At 37.7% G+C, this 21,342-nt stretch overlaps 1 protein-coding gene across 1 annotated transcript in view; it reads left to right on the forward strand.

Moving 5' to 3' along the window:
• Nucleotides 1-21,342, forward strand: part of gab2 (GRB2-associated binding protein 2) — an 83,578-nt gene that overhangs the window by 56,599 nt on the left and 5,637 nt on the right. The window contains exons 3-6 of the mRNA XM_067450941.1: nt 10,740-10,971; nt 15,117-15,694; nt 20,511-20,608; nt 20,989-21,274. Of these exons, the coding sequence (XP_067307042.1) occupies nt 10,740-10,971; nt 15,117-15,694; nt 20,511-20,608; nt 20,989-21,274 (1,194 nt within the window). The remainder of the gene's footprint in view (nt 1-10,739; nt 10,972-15,116; nt 15,695-20,510; nt 20,609-20,988; nt 21,275-21,342) is intronic.

Raw genomic sequence — 21,342 nt, forward strand, 5'->3', positions numbered from 1 at the left:
ATGCAATTAACTTGACCATCAGTGCACTTTGGCTCTCACCTGACCTCTATTTATCTCGTAGTTTTAGCACATGCTGCTACTGTAACTACATCTCCAGGAAATGCAGCATAGGCTGGAGGCGCCCTGGGCAGCAGCTCCTGTAGGAATGAAATCACCCCAAACCAGATGATTTATTGGGCCTGACAAAGCACGGCTGTCCCGCCAATTGATCAGTCAAAGCTACTGATTCTAATTGATGTTGTTGTGTGGTCAGAGGCACAGCTCACATGATGCACAGATGCATAAGAGGGGGTTGGGGCTAATACTGGAACATGATGCTCATTTTTACCCCTCTGTCACTTCATCTACCTTTTTTTTTTTTCTTTCTGTAGATGCCTTTTTGCAGCATATGTTTAAAATTATTGTGGATATTTCTGTTACAGCTTCTCACTTCCCTGTGAAGAAATTTTCAACATCTTGAACAAAAGGCATAGTAGCGTAAGGTGGTTTTTAGCATGTGTTTTTTTTTTTTTTTTTTTTTTTTGGTCCGAGGTCATTTACCAGCCCAACCCAGCTTGACCAAAATTGTTAACAGGTCGACCACCAGCCCCACCATATGGTAGTCCAGCTGATCAACCATCTGGACCAACTTGGGTCAGTTAATGCCCATAAATGATACCATTTAAACTAGTCAAAAATGTCTGATTGAAGACATTTATAATAGTGACACTGAATATTCCTATATAATCATTTAAGTCTTTAGTATTTGTTGCCTTTTTTGCCATATACTGCCAAATCTCTTAAAGGGTTAGTTCACCCAAAAATGAAATTTCTTACATGAATGACTCACCCTTATGTCTTTCCACACCCGTAAGACCTCCGTTCATCCTCGGAACACAGTTTAAGATATTTTAGATTTAGTCCGAGGCCTTTCTGTCCTTTGAATGTAAGTGTATGCCCACTTAGCCCCTTTCCAGCGTCCGTCTTCCAAGGAATTGCAGTTGTCAACCTGAGGTTTTTCTGGATTAATCGGAGCTTTTATCGCTCATACCGTCATTAATTCCGATGGGTTGGTTCCCATGGCTTTATTTCCAGTTGCTCTCATTACAGTCAGATCTTTGGGCAGAAATTAGTACGAATTGGTTAGTTATTATTAGTGCCACACATCTAACTCTAGCTGTGTTCTTGTAAAGGCAAAAGATAACAGCACAAGGGCAGAAATGAGTTCGAATTGGTTTGCTATTATCAGTGCCACACATCTAACTCTAGCTGTGTTCTTGTAAAGGCAAAAGACAACAGCACAACCCCTCCCTTTTGGCACTGGGAATTGAACCAATGCAACACAACAACAATAAATCCAATACATTTATTTATATGTATTACCTCGTTATTTCATCTGACTCCATAAAATTTAAAGGTTTTAAATGATTACGTTAATCATTAACTTTAGATTTCTATTTTCTTTCAATTTAATTCTTATACATTGTGTTATACTCAGTAATCAAGATTCCGTTAACAGTGAGTCTCGCACCGGTCAGGGTACAATCTCTTTCGCAAACTCGTCAGTCTTGGTCGTTCAGTAGAGGCCAGTGACTGATATCCTGGACGCCCCCGTGCTAAACGTTGATCATTCCAAGATATTTTTGTTCAGTCCCCTTGGATTTGAATTCTCGTAATTAATGCAAATTGCTTTTAATCAGAGGCTCATGACCACCACCACAGAATCAAGTGACCAACTTACTATCTCTAATGATGACTTTCTATAATCATGCCGAGGTTTTTCCACGTCTACGTAATTAGAGCAATATTACAACAATCAAAGAATTAGGGTTGCCCTATTTAGATTGGTCTAACAATTTGTTATTGTTCTAAACGGAAGACGTCTTTAGTCTTTCAACCCGCAGTCCAAGTCTACGTATCTGAACGCCAATGTGTTAGTCGGAGCTCTAAAACATCAGCCTGGTGTGCTTTTATGCTCCACCGAAAAACTGTGTTCTAGTCCGTGTTACTAACCTGAGCGTAGTCTTGTGGTGTCATGGATGTACATGATCCACTGAGTTATTAACACAACATACGTTATAGTATTTTCATGGTTAATGCAATTGTAAATAACCCTGTAGCCACATGGCAATACTATGCTCCACTTGGGAGACAAACAAATTCAACATAGAAACAGATTTATTCAATTTTTCACAAGATACATGGTCTAGAATGCATAGCATCTACAACCTTTATCCTAAGTGTTTTATGCACTTACAGTAAAGCAATCTTGTTTTTAAAGAATAAATAGGTGTTTTTATTAACACAAACAACTATAATGTGTGTTCAATGCGCTCATGTTTATTTACAATTACAAATTTGAAAATACAAGCAGGATCACTGCAATTTGGATGTTTTATCTATTAAACTCATTGCTATTAGGCTACTAGCCCACCAGCAAGTGAGGTTAATAGCTGAAGGCTTTGCATGAACAATGCAGTTAACTCACTGAGCGTTGTACCTGCAAATGAGCGATTATCTTTGCCCTTAGAAAAGAATTTCCTGTTTTTCTGAAAATAAGGTGGCGGTCGACCCCTGCCCAGTGACCAGCATGTTACCTCTGAATGGCCAATTTTCTGACAGGAACTGCAAAACCTGTTCTCTTTGCCATAGGTTTGACTGCTTTGTTCTCCTGGAGTTTAAGGATTTTCATGACTCTTATGTCTGAACACCAAGTGTATGACTCTGCGCTATTGCGGGGCTGCATCACCTTAAGAAATGAAATAGGCACACTTCCTTGAGTTGCACATGCATTTTCTGAACTAAACGTTTCAGATTCATTAGAGCAAGTCACCTCATCTAAGAAGTGAACATGCTTTTTAGTCCCATCGCTGTTGAGCGTTTTGGGAGGCATGAACTTTTTAGCTACTAGTTCAGCCTTGAGATCTGCAATGGTCTCCTCCTGATTTTTACACTTTTCAGTCAGGGTTAACAGCTCAGTCAGTAATTTATTTAGCTGTGTTTGAAGATCTTGAATCTTTGCCTTAGACTTTTCTGCTTCTGCGTTTTTAGAATCCACTTCTTTACATCTAGCCTCTAGACTTAATAATTGAAATGGTTCCACATTACATAGACTTTTACAATCTCTGAAGTTTAAAGTCTCAGTTTTTTCAGCAGGTTTTGACTTCTTTTGGAGTTTTTCATTACACTTTGTGCGAGTCTTTACCGGGCATTGTTCTTTTGGTTCGTGCCTTAACACAGGATCTCGGTTTACGAGTTTCTCTCTGTAGCTTGTATGTTAATGCGGCATCATCATCATTTTGATTTTCAAGATCACAAATGTCATCCATTGCTGATTGTTTAACTGCGGCTACTGGAAATCCTACATTATCGCAACAATCTTCGAGAGCAGATATGTAGTTATTGCCGGATTATAGTTTTCTTTGGAGCTGATCGATTTTTGTTGCCATTTCTTCGCGCTGTCTAGCCCACCCTCATTGCTCGTATGCTGCCACTTCGACTTTTGCTCTTAACTTTTGTAATTCGTAAGATCGCAGTCTTTCAAATTATTTGATATTTGTTATCGTTCGTTCATTCTCGGCCATTGTTTGGAGGTCGTTACGACGAAGCAAGTAAACAATTGCAGCGGGAATTCTCTTGTATTTTGATTTTGATTTTAGTTGCGCGCCCTTAGCAGAATACCAGGATATAATTTCGTTATTGGTCCACTTCATGTTAAATCCTTTGTCGCTTAATTGAAAGAGGAGATCTTGTAGTTGTACGCCTAGTATTCCCATAATTTCCTCATCTACACTACAGCTGTGTTTTCCCTGGAAAGTCATGTTTCACGTCTAATTCTTACACAATATCGGATTTCTACAGTTCCGATCTATAGTGGGTATACCGACCCATTCTATAAATGTGTCTGTATGTGTGAGTTGCAGATAAACTTTCCCTCAACAGTTCTAAAAGGCAATGAAAATGTACTTACCACAGCAGTTGAAGAAAGAGAAGCTCAAACCTCTTGTTGTTTTAAAAATCAAATATTTCGCTGAAAAGACGTTGCTCGTAAGAGGGTTGCAACATCACGTCACCGGGTCACCAAATTGTAAGGTCGCCCAAATCGTCCCAATGGAGGCTAACGATCGGCGGGTGAAGGTCGCTGCGCGTTCGTCTTTTCAGCGGGGCAAAAGGGATTTTATTCCAATTCTTCTTAATCTGACTCCATTTAGATTTCTGGTGCATTTCAGGTGATCTCAAGTTTGGGGGAGCAGGAGTCTGGGGGAAGTTTCATGTGAAGGGAAAGGCATGTAAATTAGAGTCATTCATAGATGGTTCACTCAGTGTGATGTCGTCTCGGACAGAGACGCTAACTGTATGAATGAGTTCAGGTGCTAATTTTCTTTGTTTTCTCAGAGCGATTAGACATTTCGGCATCTACTAGGTTTTTCCAGCCTTACATCCATAACACAGATAATGTGCAGAAGTTTAACGTTAAAACAATCAAACAGTCAAACACCGAATATGAACAACGCTAATGCAAATAGACAGATGTTCCTGTTCTTCTTTAAACGAATTGACTTTTACAGTTACTGAGATTACTATGGGCACTAGAATATATGAGCACATATGAATTGTAACACCACCAGTATTGTTGCTCCTTGATAAGCCATTCCATTATGCCGAAGAGTAACCCCAAAATGACCAGAGATGCTATTAAGGGCTGACGTCAATCTCATTAAGGAAAATGGATTCTCCCAATTTAAGGAATGCAAATGGTTCCTGGCATGCCATTTGGGATTTGACGTATTGTCTGAGTGTTCATGGGACCCAGGAGACAATAGAAGCCTGTTTTGTCTGGCCGTAGGTTGTGGTGGAGAAGTCATATCTGCCCTCGACCCCTGAAGGCACTTTTCTTTAAGTACTGTCTCTCGCTGACACTGTTAGGGAAATTGCTTTTCACTTTTAACCAGCCAGGCATAAAAAGAGGGAAGTGAGCCGGTCACTCCGTCCAAAAGTTATTAAGATCACTTGTGGAGAGATAAAAGTTTTTTTGGTTTTGATAGGAATGAGTGCAAAGAGCACAGAAATCATTTCGAGATCAAATAGCAGTTGGTTTTGAACCTCTCGGCTCTCTGAACGCGTTTCCTTTTTCTCCCCTCCATCCCTCCTACATTGTGAAAAAAAATTGTCGTTAGGTCATATACCTAATTTTGTATTCAATGTATATCGCATTATCCTCTGTCCTTGGACGACTTTTGTAGTCAGGCAATATGGACATGGACAGGAAATGAGATCAAGATAAAGGCTGCCTTGTCCCTCTGTCCACACCGGCCCTACTAATTTTGGACTCCTGAGACCCAGCAAACGAATTGTATTTGATTGTGATTGCCCTACCAATGAGACCGAATGTGATGTGCAGGCTACACTGGGGTTCAGATGGGTAGATAAGTAGTGAACATGTCTGTTCATTTTAATAAAATCGTAAATTATTATAAACATGAACAATTAATATGTTAATTTTTTATATAGTTTGCATTTATTAAATAATACATTTCCTATAATTTAAAATAAGAAATAAAAACATTTTTGCAGTGGTCTTTTGTGGACTTTGTCCTATTTAAAAGGTCTGTTTTATTAACTTATTTTAACTGTCACCGCCCCACTAGCTGACCGTTTGGCACTCTTTTTGTTTATTGCCTTTTTTCGTATTCCATCATATTTTTTTTTATGAAAGTTTATGAACTCAAAATGAATACTGTGGAAACCACTTTGAAAATGGACATTTTGCGTTCCTATGGAGATGGTACTTTAAATTATTTTAGCGGCTCCTCCCCTGAGGGGTGGTGTCAAGTTTCTTCATAATCTAAACCTTTTTCTAATCTTGACAATATCGTTGGAAAGGTCTGAGTCTCAAGGATTCATATTTGGCGACTATGTCTTGATAGAAATTTGGACAGAAATGTATATATATATATATTTGTTACAGGAGAATGCATCAATGAAAATCAATGGAATGTGGGTGACACCAGTTGGCTATTTTTGGTACAGCACCTAAACAAAATACATTTTTGTGACCTCTTCAAATTTGGAACACAGCTTGGCTAGATATATGGCTTCGATTTTATAGTAATTTTAGCATTACAAAATATTTAGTAAAATATATATTTTATATAAAATAAAATGAAAATTAGTACAGTACATTTAATTTACATTACACTTCTATAACTTTTTCATACTTTTTTTGTTAATCTTTAATCTCTTCTTTGAAACAAGACTAAACATAGGTCTATTTTCCAAAGGATTCTTGAATTACAACCATTTAGGTTTGGATTAGGTTTTGCATTTTTACATCTGAATGTGTTATTTAATATGCACTTCTCTACTCATATTGTATGACAGAATGTGTTTTTGCTTTTTGTCTGCATATTTGCATTGTTACCAAAAACGGTGACCAAATCAACTGGCTTCCACAAGCTCAAATGTCAAGCTATAATACGCCTATGACTATATATGAGATGAAATCTTTGATTTGTGCATCTCGGCAGACATTGTTGTTTATGAATCACATCAGATGGATTGTGCCAAAAATGGGCTGATATTGTGTAGTCTGAACCCGACATTAATTGGTCAAGCCCATGTGTAACTGAAAGCCTATTGCTCATCCTAATTCTATCTTTGAGCCATCATAGATCCTTCATGGCTTGGGTTCCCTATACCTTGTCATTCCATTTGCCATTAGCTTCAAGATAATCAAACACAACACAGCCGTGTGCCATTCCTTGCTCTAATATGCCTTTACCTCATTGCATTAGTCCGTATCACGTGACAGATGCGAACCATCTCAATCTGAGCACCTCATCTCACTTTCCCCTCTCTCAGAGGAGGGTCACAGAGTGCTCTCCTTTACCAAATCAATACAGTAATGGCGGTTAGTGGAGTCTGAGCTCCCTGTCAGGGTTGAGCGCGCATACAGAGCACTCTGAAGCAACTGGAGGAGCGCTGCCCCATGTAGCCCTGGGAGCTTTTGGCTCCTGAGAAACAATGGACTAATTGAAGACCTACAGCAGACCCCTGACACTGTGGCCTGGCCTGGTCGTGCTCTGTTGTTCAAAAGACAGGAAAAAAAGAGAGTCTATCTTCTGTCTTCTCTCTTTATGCATCGCTTCCTGTGCCCCAGGCAGTGATGTGACCTTATTTATGACACAAAATCACTTCTATCCTCGGTACAGAACTGTTATCATGTGCATTGCATTCAGACCCCAATGACTAAACAGAACTGATAAGAGTTCTCTTATTGAATCTGTTGAGTAAATGTAGAAACCCTATAAACTCTCAACCTAGTGCTGCCTATGTTGACAGTTTTTAAATCATCCACCAAATCTAAAGCTGTCTCAAACTGTAGGCAAATTATGGCCGCATACAACTTTACAGGTAAGGCAATCCCAGGATGCACTGCAACAAGCTCAGTGGGGGGAAAAAATGGTTCATCTCAATGGTAAAAAGTGCCCCATTTAACCTGAATTCAAAAAATATAATTATATATATATTTAAAAAAATAAGTTACCTGGTTGCCTTAAAATTTTAAGTTCATTGAAATTAAAAATTTGACTTAATACAATGAACGTTTTTGAGAATCGACAACCTTTATTCAAATATTATTAAAGATTTTGTAAGCAAATTTGGTGTGTTTTATTTGTGAATACAGTTAAACATGCCAAATTGTGCCATTTTCATGATTTATCACACTTTTATGTGGTTCAGATACAATAATATTTTGAGTTTCTATTTATTAAAGCAATGCGCAACACATTCTCACACCCAACTCGTCACATATGGACGCTTGACCAGGACCCCTTGTCGTCACTTTTCAACGAACTGGGCGTACCATTATCGTCAATTTTCGACGCGCTGGGTGCTCCATTCATTACAATGATAAACCTTTGGCGTCATAAACAGACGCATTTAATTATTTGCGTTTATAAAAGCAGACATGATTTTATTAATATTTAAAGGCTACTTTTATATTTTGGAGCAACTAACCCAACTCCTACCCTAAACCTACCCATATCTAAAAAATATAAAACACATAACAGGCAAATAAATGTACTTCACAAGTATTTATTGCAAAAACGGACCAAAACAGTATAAAAGTATTAACTCATGTTGCATTCCAAGTCTTCTGAAGTCATACGATGTCTTAATGTCAAGAACAGAGTTGATCTTGATGTTTTAATCGCTGAAATGATGATCCTGCTGCCCCGTGAACGAACTCATTCATTTCTCATTTAAATAATTCAAAAGACTCCTGAGCATGACGAAATCGGTCACAAGACACACGAGAGCCAATGACATTTTACAATCAATGCTGACGTAATGACGCACTTAGTCACAAGACATACGAGAGCCAATGCAATTTCACTATGAAATCTCACGTAACCGTAGCGTTGTTCATGATCTTCGGCGGATGGATATGCCTATCGCTTTTGGGGATTTTCTTCATACAAATCAATCGTTTGGCCTCAGAAAACTTGGATTATTTAACTTTTTGAATAACTCGTGGATGCAGACGTATGTTATATCCTGTGTTTTATATCATGTTCACACAAATGGGTAGGTTTAGGGATGGGTGGGGTTGGGTTACATGTTAAGCATGTCTAAATAGCGTAAATAAAATAAATGTAAATAAAATTATGCTTGCTGATTAAATTGAAAAACACACGCCAACATGTCATAATGGCAAAATCATAAACTAATACAATTTCACCATGACGATAACATTCCCAATACCCAGTGCGTCTGTGTATGACGCCAAAGGTTTCTCACTGAAATGAATGGAACACCCAGCGCGTCGAAACATGACGCCTTGAGGTACCTTTTGCGTCTTAATTGTGACGCGGAAGGCACTTGACCATGCTTCAGAGTTCTATAGAAGTCTATCGGACTACCCTGCACGTCGAAAATTGACGATAAAGGTACGCCCAGTTCGTTGAAAAGTTACGACAAGGGGTCCGGGTCAAGCGTCCATATGTGACGAGTTGGGTGTGAGAATGTGTTGCCTTCATTGTATCAACTCAAATGTTTTATTTCAATCAACTCAAATTTTTAAGGCCACCCACCCAGGTTGCTTACTTTTTTATTTAAACCAACAATATTTTTTTACACTGTAAAAATCCATATAGTAATAGTTCAACCTAATTAAAATATATGCTAATTAGCGCAATATTTGTGTGGCCCATGTATTTTTTGTGTTTAGAGTATTACAATAACTAAGCGACAAGCAGACATCAAACACTTGTAGTAGTTCTATTTTGTCTGCTATATGTATGTTTGTGGTTAATAGGGCATTACTTAACTTAGCAATGTTTACATCAAACTGAATTTCATTTTTGTGCTTATTAGAGTATTACCGCTACGTTAACTTAGCAACATGTTAACATCAAAAGCTGGAGCTCAAAATGTGAAGGTGCTATGGATTTTTTTGTGCTTATTAGAGTGTCATGTTAGCTTCGCAAGGATATTTTGTCATTCAGCATCTGAGTCGTATAGCCTCTCCCCAGTTACCATGTAAGTAAAACTGTGACATTTGAGTGCATGAAGTTCTTGTTGGAATTTTCAGTGTAAACACACTATTTATACTACAAAATGGCTTAGAATAGTAGCCTACACAAATGAAGCACTTAAATTTTTCTGTTATGTATTTTTGTGCTTATTAGAGTATCACGTTAACTTATGCTAATGTCAAACTTTGGTACTCACAATTTTTTGTGTGTCGTGTACTTTTTGTGCTTTTTAAAGCATCATGTTAGCTTAGCAACTTGCTAATGTCAAGCTGTTGAGATTAACCATGTTAGTTAAGTCTCGCATGCACTTCAAGGTGTGATGTTTGCGTGACGCGTTTAAGCCGTGTCACCGCCTATAGAGCGTTCCAAATCAATCACAGTTATAACATAGCAGAATAGTTCAGTGTGTAATGTGCCTACCAATTCCTAGGATGTATGGATAGAAGTTTTGCTGCTCATTGCAGCAAGTATGCAGTTAAACAGTGCGAATGCAGTAGACCTGCTTTTCCGCCCACTCTACCTCCTCATTCTATCTGCCTTTCTTTGTCTGTGTGTCTTTCTCTATCCCCTCTTTCTCTCTGCCCTTCTCAGGGGCAGATCAGTGTGGTAGTAGGAGGAGGGTCATATGCACTTCCTGATTTTGGCTCACGTCCTGGTCTATTTTAAGTTTAGAGGTCTGAGATTTTTCTTTGGCGAACTCATGCAAATCATGGATGTCACAGAGAAACAGCCCAAAGCAAAGGCCATGCTGTTCACATAGTGCTGCGATGACGTAGAAAAACAGATACTGATCAAGTGGCTTGACTTGCAGCTCATGATAATTTTTGTATTCTTCTGTACAATGACGGTTCAATGTCCCAGCTTCTCCTTGTGAAACCAGACGGGACATCTAATATATACATGCATATGAATACATACATGGATATTACTTCCAGAACCCTCAATTGACTTCTTTTCCTGACTTCATTGATCACTGCGGGAAAATAAACGAAACATGGCTTCTGTTATTGGACTTCATAGCGCTGAAAAAGCAGCATGTTGCTCAGGGTCAATAAATCAAATATGGCCAACTTCTCATGTTCAGATGATCAATGTCCTGCTGCTTTTGTGCGTTTGGTTTTGCCCAAGGGTTATGAGGTGACTCACGGCGTCCTAAAATGAAAGCAAAACTGGTTGTTCAAATACCTAAAAGTTTGTTTTTCTTGTTCTTTCTTATAGATGAGAGATCATCCACCACCCACATTTCCCGCTCCTTGGCTAATGATCTTGGTGGCCCTCTGGGCCCGCTGATGGGTGAACGTAAAACGTCTGTGCCCGCCCACTCCAGCCAGCCAATGCTGTTCACATTTGACTTACCTGTACGCCACTCCCATAGTCCTCTGTCTAACAGTGCTCCTCAGGATTACCTCTTCCTCCATCAATGCATGAGCCGCAAAAGTGAGAGTGCACGGTAAGAGCCATGATCTCTGATGATCGTCTCATATTACACCCCTTATAGCTTACAGACCAAATAACTAACAAGATATTGTCTTCAGTACTGGAAGTACTTTTTCATAATCTTTATTATTATGTATTATAAATATGATTTAGTTAAAATTGTTTATTAATTAAAAATAGCTAAATCAAGTTGTAAAACTAACAAAGATATCAATGTCAGTAAGTCTCTTAAAATATCAGATATTTTTTTGTGCAGGCAAGACTAGTTCAGATTGTGAAATGTCATGCGGTGAAAATAAAGGACTACACATAAATGCATACTGCATAAATATGAATATGAAAAAAATGCTTTTTACCTTCTGAAATATATTTAATAATACAATTACAATAATGATGATGATGCATATCAGTCCAGCACCTGTGTTTCCAGTGATTAAGAGATGCTCCCTCAAACATCTCAGCAGATGGATCTGACTCTTCCACTCACACACACATTCATCCATTCAGAGTTCCAGCATCCAGAGACAGATGACCCTTAAAATAAAGAGCTGTCATGGCATGTACTGATATATGTTCCCTATAGAACAACCCATAAATCAAAAATGTCATGAACATTATGCTGGTTATTGATAAACCATTATGGCAGAAAATAGTTGTTGATGTCATTGGATTGCTCCAGTGGTGTGCATATAACAGAAAGAATACAATGTGTGTTAAATGCTTCTATCTCACAAAAATGTCAATAAATGACTGGCCCATATCATGAAAAAAAAAAGAAGGAAGATATATGTAGTATGGCAATGTTAATGTGTTTGGTCTTGGCGGACTAGATCTGCTATGTTTTTGCTGCTGCTTTAGAGCAAGTATGGACTTTCTACTGCTAATAGATACACAGACACAATGTTGTGAGCATGTAAGATATGCTGCTGCTGCATAAATCGTCATACATAAATCCCGTAGCAGATCTAGGCAGGTGGAGCTGGGGGAGGTGGAGGGTTTTGGAGGAACTGCAGGAGTTTAGAGCAAATAATGAACCAGACTATTTAAATGTTGAGCAAACAATCTCATTGGCTGCATGATCTGCAGAGGCTAATCAGCTTGAGCTGTAATTGTGATTGCTTGCAGCCAGTGCCCTGAAGAGCTATATATATAAATATATATACACACAAAAAATAAAAACGGAAAAAGTACTGGGAATTTTCTGCCAGTACATTATCCAGTAATATTACGGAAATTTCCTTTGACCCTCAAAACACAAAATAATGTAATGTGTAATTCAAAATACAGGTTAAAAAAAAAAAACTTAAAAAAAAAAATCCAATACCGAAATACTTTCATATTTATACAGTACATTGTGCCCTGTTTTTACTGACTTTTTTTTTTACGGTGTGTGTGTGTATATATATATATATATATATATATATATATATATATATATATATATATATATATATATATATATATATATATATATATATATATAATGTTGTATAATGTAATATATACACAATATTAAGGCTGTCAAAATTAAGCATTAACGCGAGCAATACGTTTTTTAACCAATTAAAGCAGCATCCTTTTTTCCATCATAACTTGGTGATAAAATGATCATACTCTTATTCATGCAAATGCTTTTAAACCAATCAAACGGCATGTTGTGTCTGTGTGAATGACACAGAAAGACACAGAAAGACGCGAACCAATATCGAGTTCTCTTTCACGCTTGAACAAACAATAACACGTGGAATTATGCCTGGTCTGAAATTAGTTAAATAGCGTCTTAAATGAACTTAAAGGAGATGCGTGTGACAGCACGTCAGATCCTCATCGTGTTTGGCAGCGGCAGATCTTAAAGTGACAGCAACCTAATAAAACAGTTGCTGTGAAGTCTGTCATTGACGTTAATCAAAGAACAAAGGTCATAGAAAATTGTAGCTTTAATAAGGATTAATCTATATTTAATTTATAATGTATGCAGTTAAGACTGCAAAATGTTTGATAACTTTATTTCATTTATGTATATGTCCTACCTGCGTTATACTTTAGACCATTATAATGAATTTATGTGTATATTGTTTCAAGTTCAATTAAATTAAAAGTTATTTTTTTAAAGCCTAATACATGTAGAAATTGATAGCTTTCAATTATACTGGAATGTTGAATGTATGTATGTGTGTATATATAACAGAGAGGGTGATTTTCATAAATGAGATTTTTTTCTGCATTTATATTAATTTCCCACGTGAGATGATATAGAGTATGCTTAAATGCCATACAAATTATATTACAAGGAAAAAAAAAAGCATTTCGGGTTGGGATAAAATATGAACTGCATTTAAAACCAGTACAGACATACCAGTCTATACTGGTTTTAATTCTTGTCATCGGTCACTGGAATTTAAGATAATTTTACAGCATAAATTAATGTCATTGGATCATAAGCAAAAGAGTTTTTAACCTTAAACAAACCCCTACGAGACCTTCTCACAAATACGGTGACGTATTATAGTGTTTGCAGAAGGATTCACTTACAGGATGTGCTCATCAGTCACTGCACCCTGATTCTCTTCCTTTGATTATAATCCCAGTGAAATAATGCCAAATGAAACAGTTGTGCTGTAATGCCTCTCGCGAATCAAACCATCACAAGTTTACGATACCTGTCATTCAAAACTAAGTCTCTTCACACACATATTTGACCTATCCCATTAGTTCAAAACTGCAGTAAACTAACTCTGTTTTATCTTATGTGTTCCAGCCATGCCAGTTTTACTGTGGGAATGTCCATGATATTCATCATTATCCTACACAGAGTATCATAAACACTCGCCATCATTTACTAACAGACTGACAACAGATTCACAAAGCAGACTATGAAAAACTCTCTGCGTCAGCTATACTCTGTAGGCTGAGAGTCATTGCCTCCGGTGGTTGAGTCTTAACATTACACACATTTGTTTACTTATATCAGTACACTGTAAAAAAAAAAAAAAAAAAAGTAACAAATGTTACCTGGTTGCCTTAATTTTTAGTTCATTGAAGTTAAAAATTTGAATTGATACAATTAAAATTTTTGAGAATCAACAACCTTTATTGAAATATTATTAAAAGATTTTTTAAGCATATTGGATAATCGTGTGTTTTATTTGTGATGACGCAGTGAAGCATGCCAAACTGTACTATTTTCATGATTTATCACATTTTTTATGTGGTTCAGATACAACTATATTTTGAGTTTCTATTTATTAAGCCAATTTCCTTCATTGTAGAATTTCTATAAACTCAACATTTTAAGGTAACCAGGTTAATTTCTTTTTTAAGTTAAACCAATTTTTTTATAGTGTTGTGCTGCATGACTTACTACATTTTCCAAATATGCAGCAAACACAGCACATTGCATGCAATACTGTTTAATGCTGTGTGCTCGACATTTGCAGTGTTATGAATAAAGTCCATGTAAATGTAGGACATTGCAAAATAAAAAGCAAAAAAAAAAATTGTCCTCAAAGATAATAGATGGATGTCATGCTTATATAACATAATGAGGTCATGTGACCTCATAGCTAAAAGACTTTGAGTCATACAGTGAATATATATATCGGTGGTTGATTTAAAAAAAATTGACCTATGGTCAGTTCAATGTCTTATATACAGCAGTGGTCAAAAGTGATGTCCCGAGGGGATATGACCATGCAAATGTGATCAAACCGTCAAAATATGAGGGAAATAAGGCAAACCACAGCTACAATAATCAGTTATTAATATTTTGTTGGTTCTCTCTTGTTGTTCATAATGTCTTTGTAGGACAGCCTGGCCAACAATTCTGTTGGCACAATTTGGCATGATTTATTGCATTATCAGTAATAAAACAATTGACTCAAGTACGCTTGAAATATGCTTACGCAATATTTTTTTTATAATATTTAATAATAGAATGAAGATGTCAAATTTTCTTGGCCGTTTGCCTTGTAAGCATTTGAATGATTGATTAGTACACTGTTATTTATAGCAAGAGCTATTAATAGTTTGGCTATAGATTAGATTATTCATTGGTTTGAGCTATTACAGAAGTTATGGATGTGTGAGAAAGTCAGTGATCATAAAATAATGCTTGACTGTATGTTCTCATAACTAACCAATGGCATTTTGTCCCCAAAGGAGTGCCAGTTTCTCGCAGGCCTCGCGCAGCAGTCTTCTGGTGGGCAGTGACTCTGCGGTTCAGAGACTCACTCACGGTTTCTCGCACTGTCTGAACGGCATGGGCGCCCAGCTTCACGGTTTCTACAGCCTACCCAAACCCGGCAAGCATCAGCAGGCCCCCTTGCGGACTGACTTGCGTGACGCTTGCTATGTTCTTCCCAGGGGTTACAGCTCCGAAGGGCCATCTGAACTTGACTCAGAAGACGTCTACACCTTTAAGACCCCCAATAACACTCTAGCAGCCCCTCAAACCAATGAGCAGCGGGCCCTCGACAACTACGATTCACCCAGCATTCCTGGCTCGGTCTACCAGATCCCCCGCACGTTTGATAAGAACCACAACGCCCTGATGCCGTCCAGTGCGGACTCCACAAATGCACCTCCTCCCAGACCTCCCAAACCCAGCCAGGGTTCAGAGACACGGTGGGGCGGCCCGCTGTCTGTGGGGGCTCAAAACGGAGAGGTCGTCACCACAGTGTCCGTCATCCCGAGGAGGAACACGCTGCCGGCAGTGGAGAACATCAAGCTTCACAGAGGTACTACACATAATCTGAATTAGTTTTATTAAATCTGTTTATATTATTAGTTGTCTCTTCTCATCTCACCTTTTCTCTTGCTTCGTCTAATATCGCCGGCCATTTTGTCAGTTTTTTTTAGTCTCGTCTCATCTTGTTTGCCTTAATCTTTTCTTTTTGTCTCTTCACATCTGGTCTCCTCTTATTTTGTCTTTAGGTTTTAATCTCGTCTCATTTTGTCTGCTCATCTTGCCTCTTCTTGTCTCAATCTTGTCTGATTTTGTCCCCTCTCATCTCTCCTCTCTGTCTGTTTTAATCTCGTCTCATCTTCTTTCATTCTCTTCTCTTCTAATCTTGTCTTTTCTCTGTTTGTGTCTCTTTGCTTTGCACTCGTCTCGTCTCATCTCATCTGTTCATTTTAGTCCCGTCACATTTTGTCCCCTCTCATCTCTCCTTTTCTCTTTTTATCTCATCTCTTCTCATCTTTGTCCTCCTGTCTTTTCTCTTCTCGTCTCTTCTTCTGTCTTGTTTTGTCTAGTATTTCCTCTGATTTTATTTTTTGCTTGTCCTAATCTTTTCTCTTTTTTTCTCTTCACCTCTTGTCTTTTTTTCTCTGGTATCTCCTCTCATTGGATCTGTTTATTTTAATCTGGTCACATTTTTTCTCCTCCATCTCTATTTTCCTCTTCTCATCTGGTCTATTCTCCTGTTTTCTCCTTATTCTCCTTATTTTCCTCTTTTCTCATCTCCTCATTTTGTCTTTTGTTTATTTTAGTCCTGTCTCTTTTTGTCTCCTCTCATTTACTTTCTTCATTTTGTTTAGTATCTCCTTTGTTTTGTCTGTTTCTTTAAGTCTCATTGTGTTTCCTCTCATCTCTCATTTTCTCTTTTTATCTAATCTTTGTCCTCCTGTCTTTTCTCTTCTTGTCTCTTCTACTGTTTTGTTTCTTCACATCTTGTCTCCTCTTGTCTTTTTTTCTCTTATTGTATCTGTTTGTTTTTAATCTGGTCTCATGTTGTCTTCTCTCATCTCCTTTCATTTTTGTTTAGTATCTCCTTTGTTTCTTTTAGTCTTTTAATCTTCTCTTTTTGTCTCTTCAGATCTTGCCTCATCTTGTATTTTCTCCTCTGGTCTGGTCCTAATCTTGTCTCATTTAGTTTCATTGTATTTTAGTCCCCTATACTTTTCTCTTTTTGTCTCATGTCTTGTCCCATCTTTTCTAGTCTTTCATCTCATTTTGTCTGTTTTAATCAGGTCTCATTTTGTCTCATCTCATCTCTATTTTCCTCTATTCATCTTGTCTCTTCTCCTATTGTCTCTCCTTTCCTTTCTCATGTCCTCTCATTTTGTCAAAATTTGTCTCATCTCATCTCCGTTCCTCATTTTGTTTAGTATCTCCTTTATTTCTTTTAGTCTTGTCTCTTCTTCTTGGTTCTTCTCATGTCATTTCCATCTCTCCTCTTATTTTGTCTCCCCTACCCTCTTATTTTTGTCTGTTTGATTGAATCTCTTCTTGTCTTGTCTCATTTTGTCTCCTCTTATCTCCTTTTCTGTTTTTGTATCTCCTTTCCTCTCCTTTTGTCTCATCTCCCCTCTCACATTGTCTGTTTTGATCTAGTCTCTTATAGTTTCATTCTCATCTTGTTTCATTTTGTCTTTCATCTGTAATTTTCTCTTTTTGTCTCATCTCTTCTTATCTTCTCTTCTCCCTTTGTCTCTCCTTTCCTATCGCTTTCTACTTCCTCACTTCAGGTCTCATTTTGTCTCCTCGTCTCTCCTTTTCGTCTAATCTCATCTTTTCTCCTGCAGTCTTTTCTTTCATCTTGTTTTCATCTCTTCTCATTATAGTCTTGTCTTTTCTCTTTTCATCTCTTCTCATGTTGTTTCATCTTGTCTCTTATCTTTTCATCTCTTCTATCCTGTCATTTTCTCTTGTCCCTCCTCACATCTTGTCTGGTTCACATAAAGGCTGTAGATCAGCATTATTACCAAATGACTTTCCTCTCTACACTTTGTAGCGGGCCATTTTAATCTTTCAGTTCAATGGATATTGTTTTTACCTCTCTGCTAACTTTCATTCTCGTTATTTTCTGAACGTGTATGCCTGATTTGAAACCAAAAGGCAATCTGGTCAAGGTTTACTCTGCTCTGCTAGGAGGCTAATGAAATTCAAGCCATCCAGGCAGCCTCAGAATGGCTTGTTCCGGCCTGATAAGCAGTGAAAAAAATAGCAGACACAATTCAGTGATTTCCTAGTGGTTTGCGCTCAGCAAGGCCAGACTAGTGTGTCTGCAGGAACAGGAAGTGACCTTTTGACCATCATCGCCTGATTCCCACACCTGTGCTTGGTAGCCATGTTTCCAGAGAGGCAACTTGGGAGGTAACACGACATATGAAAAAATGGCCACAAATAACGCATTTGTGTGAAAGCAGAATTTATGTAGAAATATAATCTTGGTCACAAATCTGATCTGATTTGAACAGAATGAACTACCGATAATTGATCGGTGGTCTCTATAAAGGCAGAAGAGCCGATCAGATGACACAAAACGTTTTTTTTATGTGCAAATAAAATTGCTTCCCTACATTGTACTATTCTGGTAATTCTACCAGGTGTCTGAAAAGAACAATAAATTTGTGACGTCTTTGCAGAGACGGCAACAGGAACCCTACAGCATTGGCAGAAAAAACTAGGGCTGTGTGATTTTGGTGCTTTTCTTTCCTTCACAGCGGTGTGCTTTCTTTCCTCCCTAAAAGCCTAAACTTAACATCAAAATCAGCTTGATCAGTGATTGTCATAAAATATACTCTACTGTTGCTAAACTGCAGGACTTGCTCAATAATAATAATAAAAAGTTATTAAAACTGCATTAAGCTGCGAAAGAGATACTGCTCTCCAAGCGTCTTTGCTCCAAGATAGAGTGAAATACGGATAAGAAAAGTGACCTTTGATCTTCGAGTTCAGGTTAAATACACAAAAAAAATTCAAAATACAAAATTAGTATTCACTTTAATACCATTCGTTATGTTAGTGAACATACATAAATAGTTGGAAAATATTCACATATGTAACAGTATATCGGATCTGTGCATTCAGTCTAAAAATGACAGCAGCCTAATATTCCTGCTGCTATCTGTTTTGATAATGTTTAATAGATTTATTAGGATTAATCTTTATTTAATTTGTACAGTGAAGACTATGCATTGTTTTACATTTACATTTATGCATTTAGCAGACGCTTTTATCCAAAGCGACTTACAACTCAGGAGTACAGGAAGCAATCCGTCAAGAAGAGGCAAAGAAGCTCAAAAAGTGCCGTAAATACCAAGATTTGTATACTCAGAGTAGTAAAAAACAGAAAAAGGGAAGGAAAAGTAGTGGAGGAAGAGTTTAGAGGGTTTTTATTTTATTTATGATAAGATATACATTTGATTACTTTCTGTTGATAAAGATTGATATATTTATTATGATTATTATATATTTCACAGGAATGCTACTTTTGTTAAGCTCTAAGTTGTTAAAGTGGTCATGAACTGGCTTTTTATCTTTTATATACTGTGGTCTGAGGTCAACTTTTGCATGTTTTTTTACATTCAGAAACATCATAATGTATAAGTAATAGGCTATTTTCTACCCTGGTTTTGGGCCTAGTTTTTGAAAAGCTTGGTTTTTATGGGTGTGCCGCATTGAATACATTGAAGTAAACACCCACTGCTATGATTGGATAACAGTTTTGAATATTTGAATGAGCTTCGGCTCCCTTACACGTGAGGAATTGTTTTGAAAACTTACAATGTTGAGAAATGGCAAACAGAATGATTCGCCCACAGGGCTCACAAAATGTATTTATCAAACAAACACAATGATTTTTCTCTCATCCACCTGCGAATGTTTTTTTTGTATTACTTGGATGGAAATAACCGCAAACCGTGCATATAACATACACACGTGCGCGCACCCACAAGCCAGTATGTGTATTAGCAAAACTTCACCTCAGACAAATCAGCATGTTCAAAACGATTGTATTTTTCCTTCAAATTACCAGTCAAGAGAGTGAACAATGCACATCAATGCTATTTCACTATTTGAGCCCTGACCCATATATACCAGGTCTGATCACAAATCGCAGCACAATGAACCAACAACACCTCACATACAAACGATACTCCAGCCTGTGACAGCATGGAAGTAATTTTTTTAGTTAGACACGTACATAATCAGTAGATATCAAACGTAACAATGCAATACTATCACATATAAAACCATGAGTCGGTGAGCGGGACTAGAGAATTAGGTATTGTTCCTGAGGCGGCAGTTTCACTACGGTCTGACATCCCTGGGACGCACATTCGCAGATCGAGTGTTTGCTGAGCCAGCTGTCAATAAAAGCTTTTCTTTGACTTACAAGGAAGATTTCAGCTCTGAAATTCCCATGACCTTTTTTTATATCAAAATCACAAGGGAAAGTTGATTTCTCTATTTATGACCCCTTTAATAATCACCTATAGGGATGGAATGGAATATGTTGCTTGCCAATAAATAGATAGTCAATACTTTTTCATCTCTTATTTTTTTTTATACTTAAAAATGCATTGTTGTTAAGAATAGTATTTTTCGGTGTTCAGTATCGGTAATCATATCGACCAATACTGCTTCCAGCGATCAGTAATCGATGATCAGCCTCAAAAATTGCACTGTTACTCAAGGGTTTTAATACCCCCGCCCCCCTCTTTGTGGGTTCATAGTGGACGTTTTCCCTGAACTGCTGATTACATGGCAGATTTGTTTTTACATTGTTTTTACTTTTCTTGCTCATACCCACTCCTGTATTACAGGATCTTCTTTTGAGACCAGCAGTCACCAGAGGCCAGTCTACTTCAACAATTCTGGTCAGTCAGTGGAGTCTGTAAATGATGGCTTCAGCTCTTACCTGGTAAAGCAGCTTCTATAAAATTTCTACTTATTAGGTCTCATTGACAAGAGATGGTGCCATTTGAAGTGCCATTGAACTTAATGAAATTATTTAATGTGAAATGTCCTTATTATGCCTTATTTTCAAAAAATTAGGTACAATGAAATTTCACATCTATCAAGTAATGAGATTAAGTTCAGTACCCTGTTAATTATATCCGTAGTAAGTCATAAAGACACAAATGGCACCATTTCCTGATAATGACCTCATAACTCACAGAGTCACAAACCGACAATAACAAGTCTATTCAAACTACACAAGAACAAATGGTGTGTGTCACAGTGGTTTCCACCACTGATCTGGAAACTGTGTAAGCTGGATTGTTCTTCTTTCTTTTTCAGAGAACTAAAGCCCCATTGACCCGCTCTGATAGTGCCGGCTCTGAGGATAACTATGTACCCATGAATCCCGGCTCGTCCTCCTCCCCTCTCAGTGCCGCCCTGGCTGACAGTCCTAAAAATAATTACATTCCCATGAGCCCAGGTCCTCACCATTTTGACTTCCCAGGATTCTCAGCAACGTTGCCAGCCAGGAAGGGCAGCACAGCATCACTATGTCTCCGACCCGGCCGACTCAGTGACGTCACACCGCCACCAATTAACCGCAACCTTAAACCTAACCGGACAGGTGGGCGGCACAAGCACAGCTTCCAATGTTTATTTACTGTCTTCGTTTAAAACCTGTAAATCTAGATC

This window comes from Pseudorasbora parva, chromosome 8 (genome assembly GCF_024679245.1).
Source record: "Pseudorasbora parva isolate DD20220531a chromosome 8, ASM2467924v1, whole genome shotgun sequence".
NCBI lineage: Eukaryota > Metazoa > Chordata > Actinopteri > Cypriniformes > Gobionidae > Pseudorasbora > Pseudorasbora parva.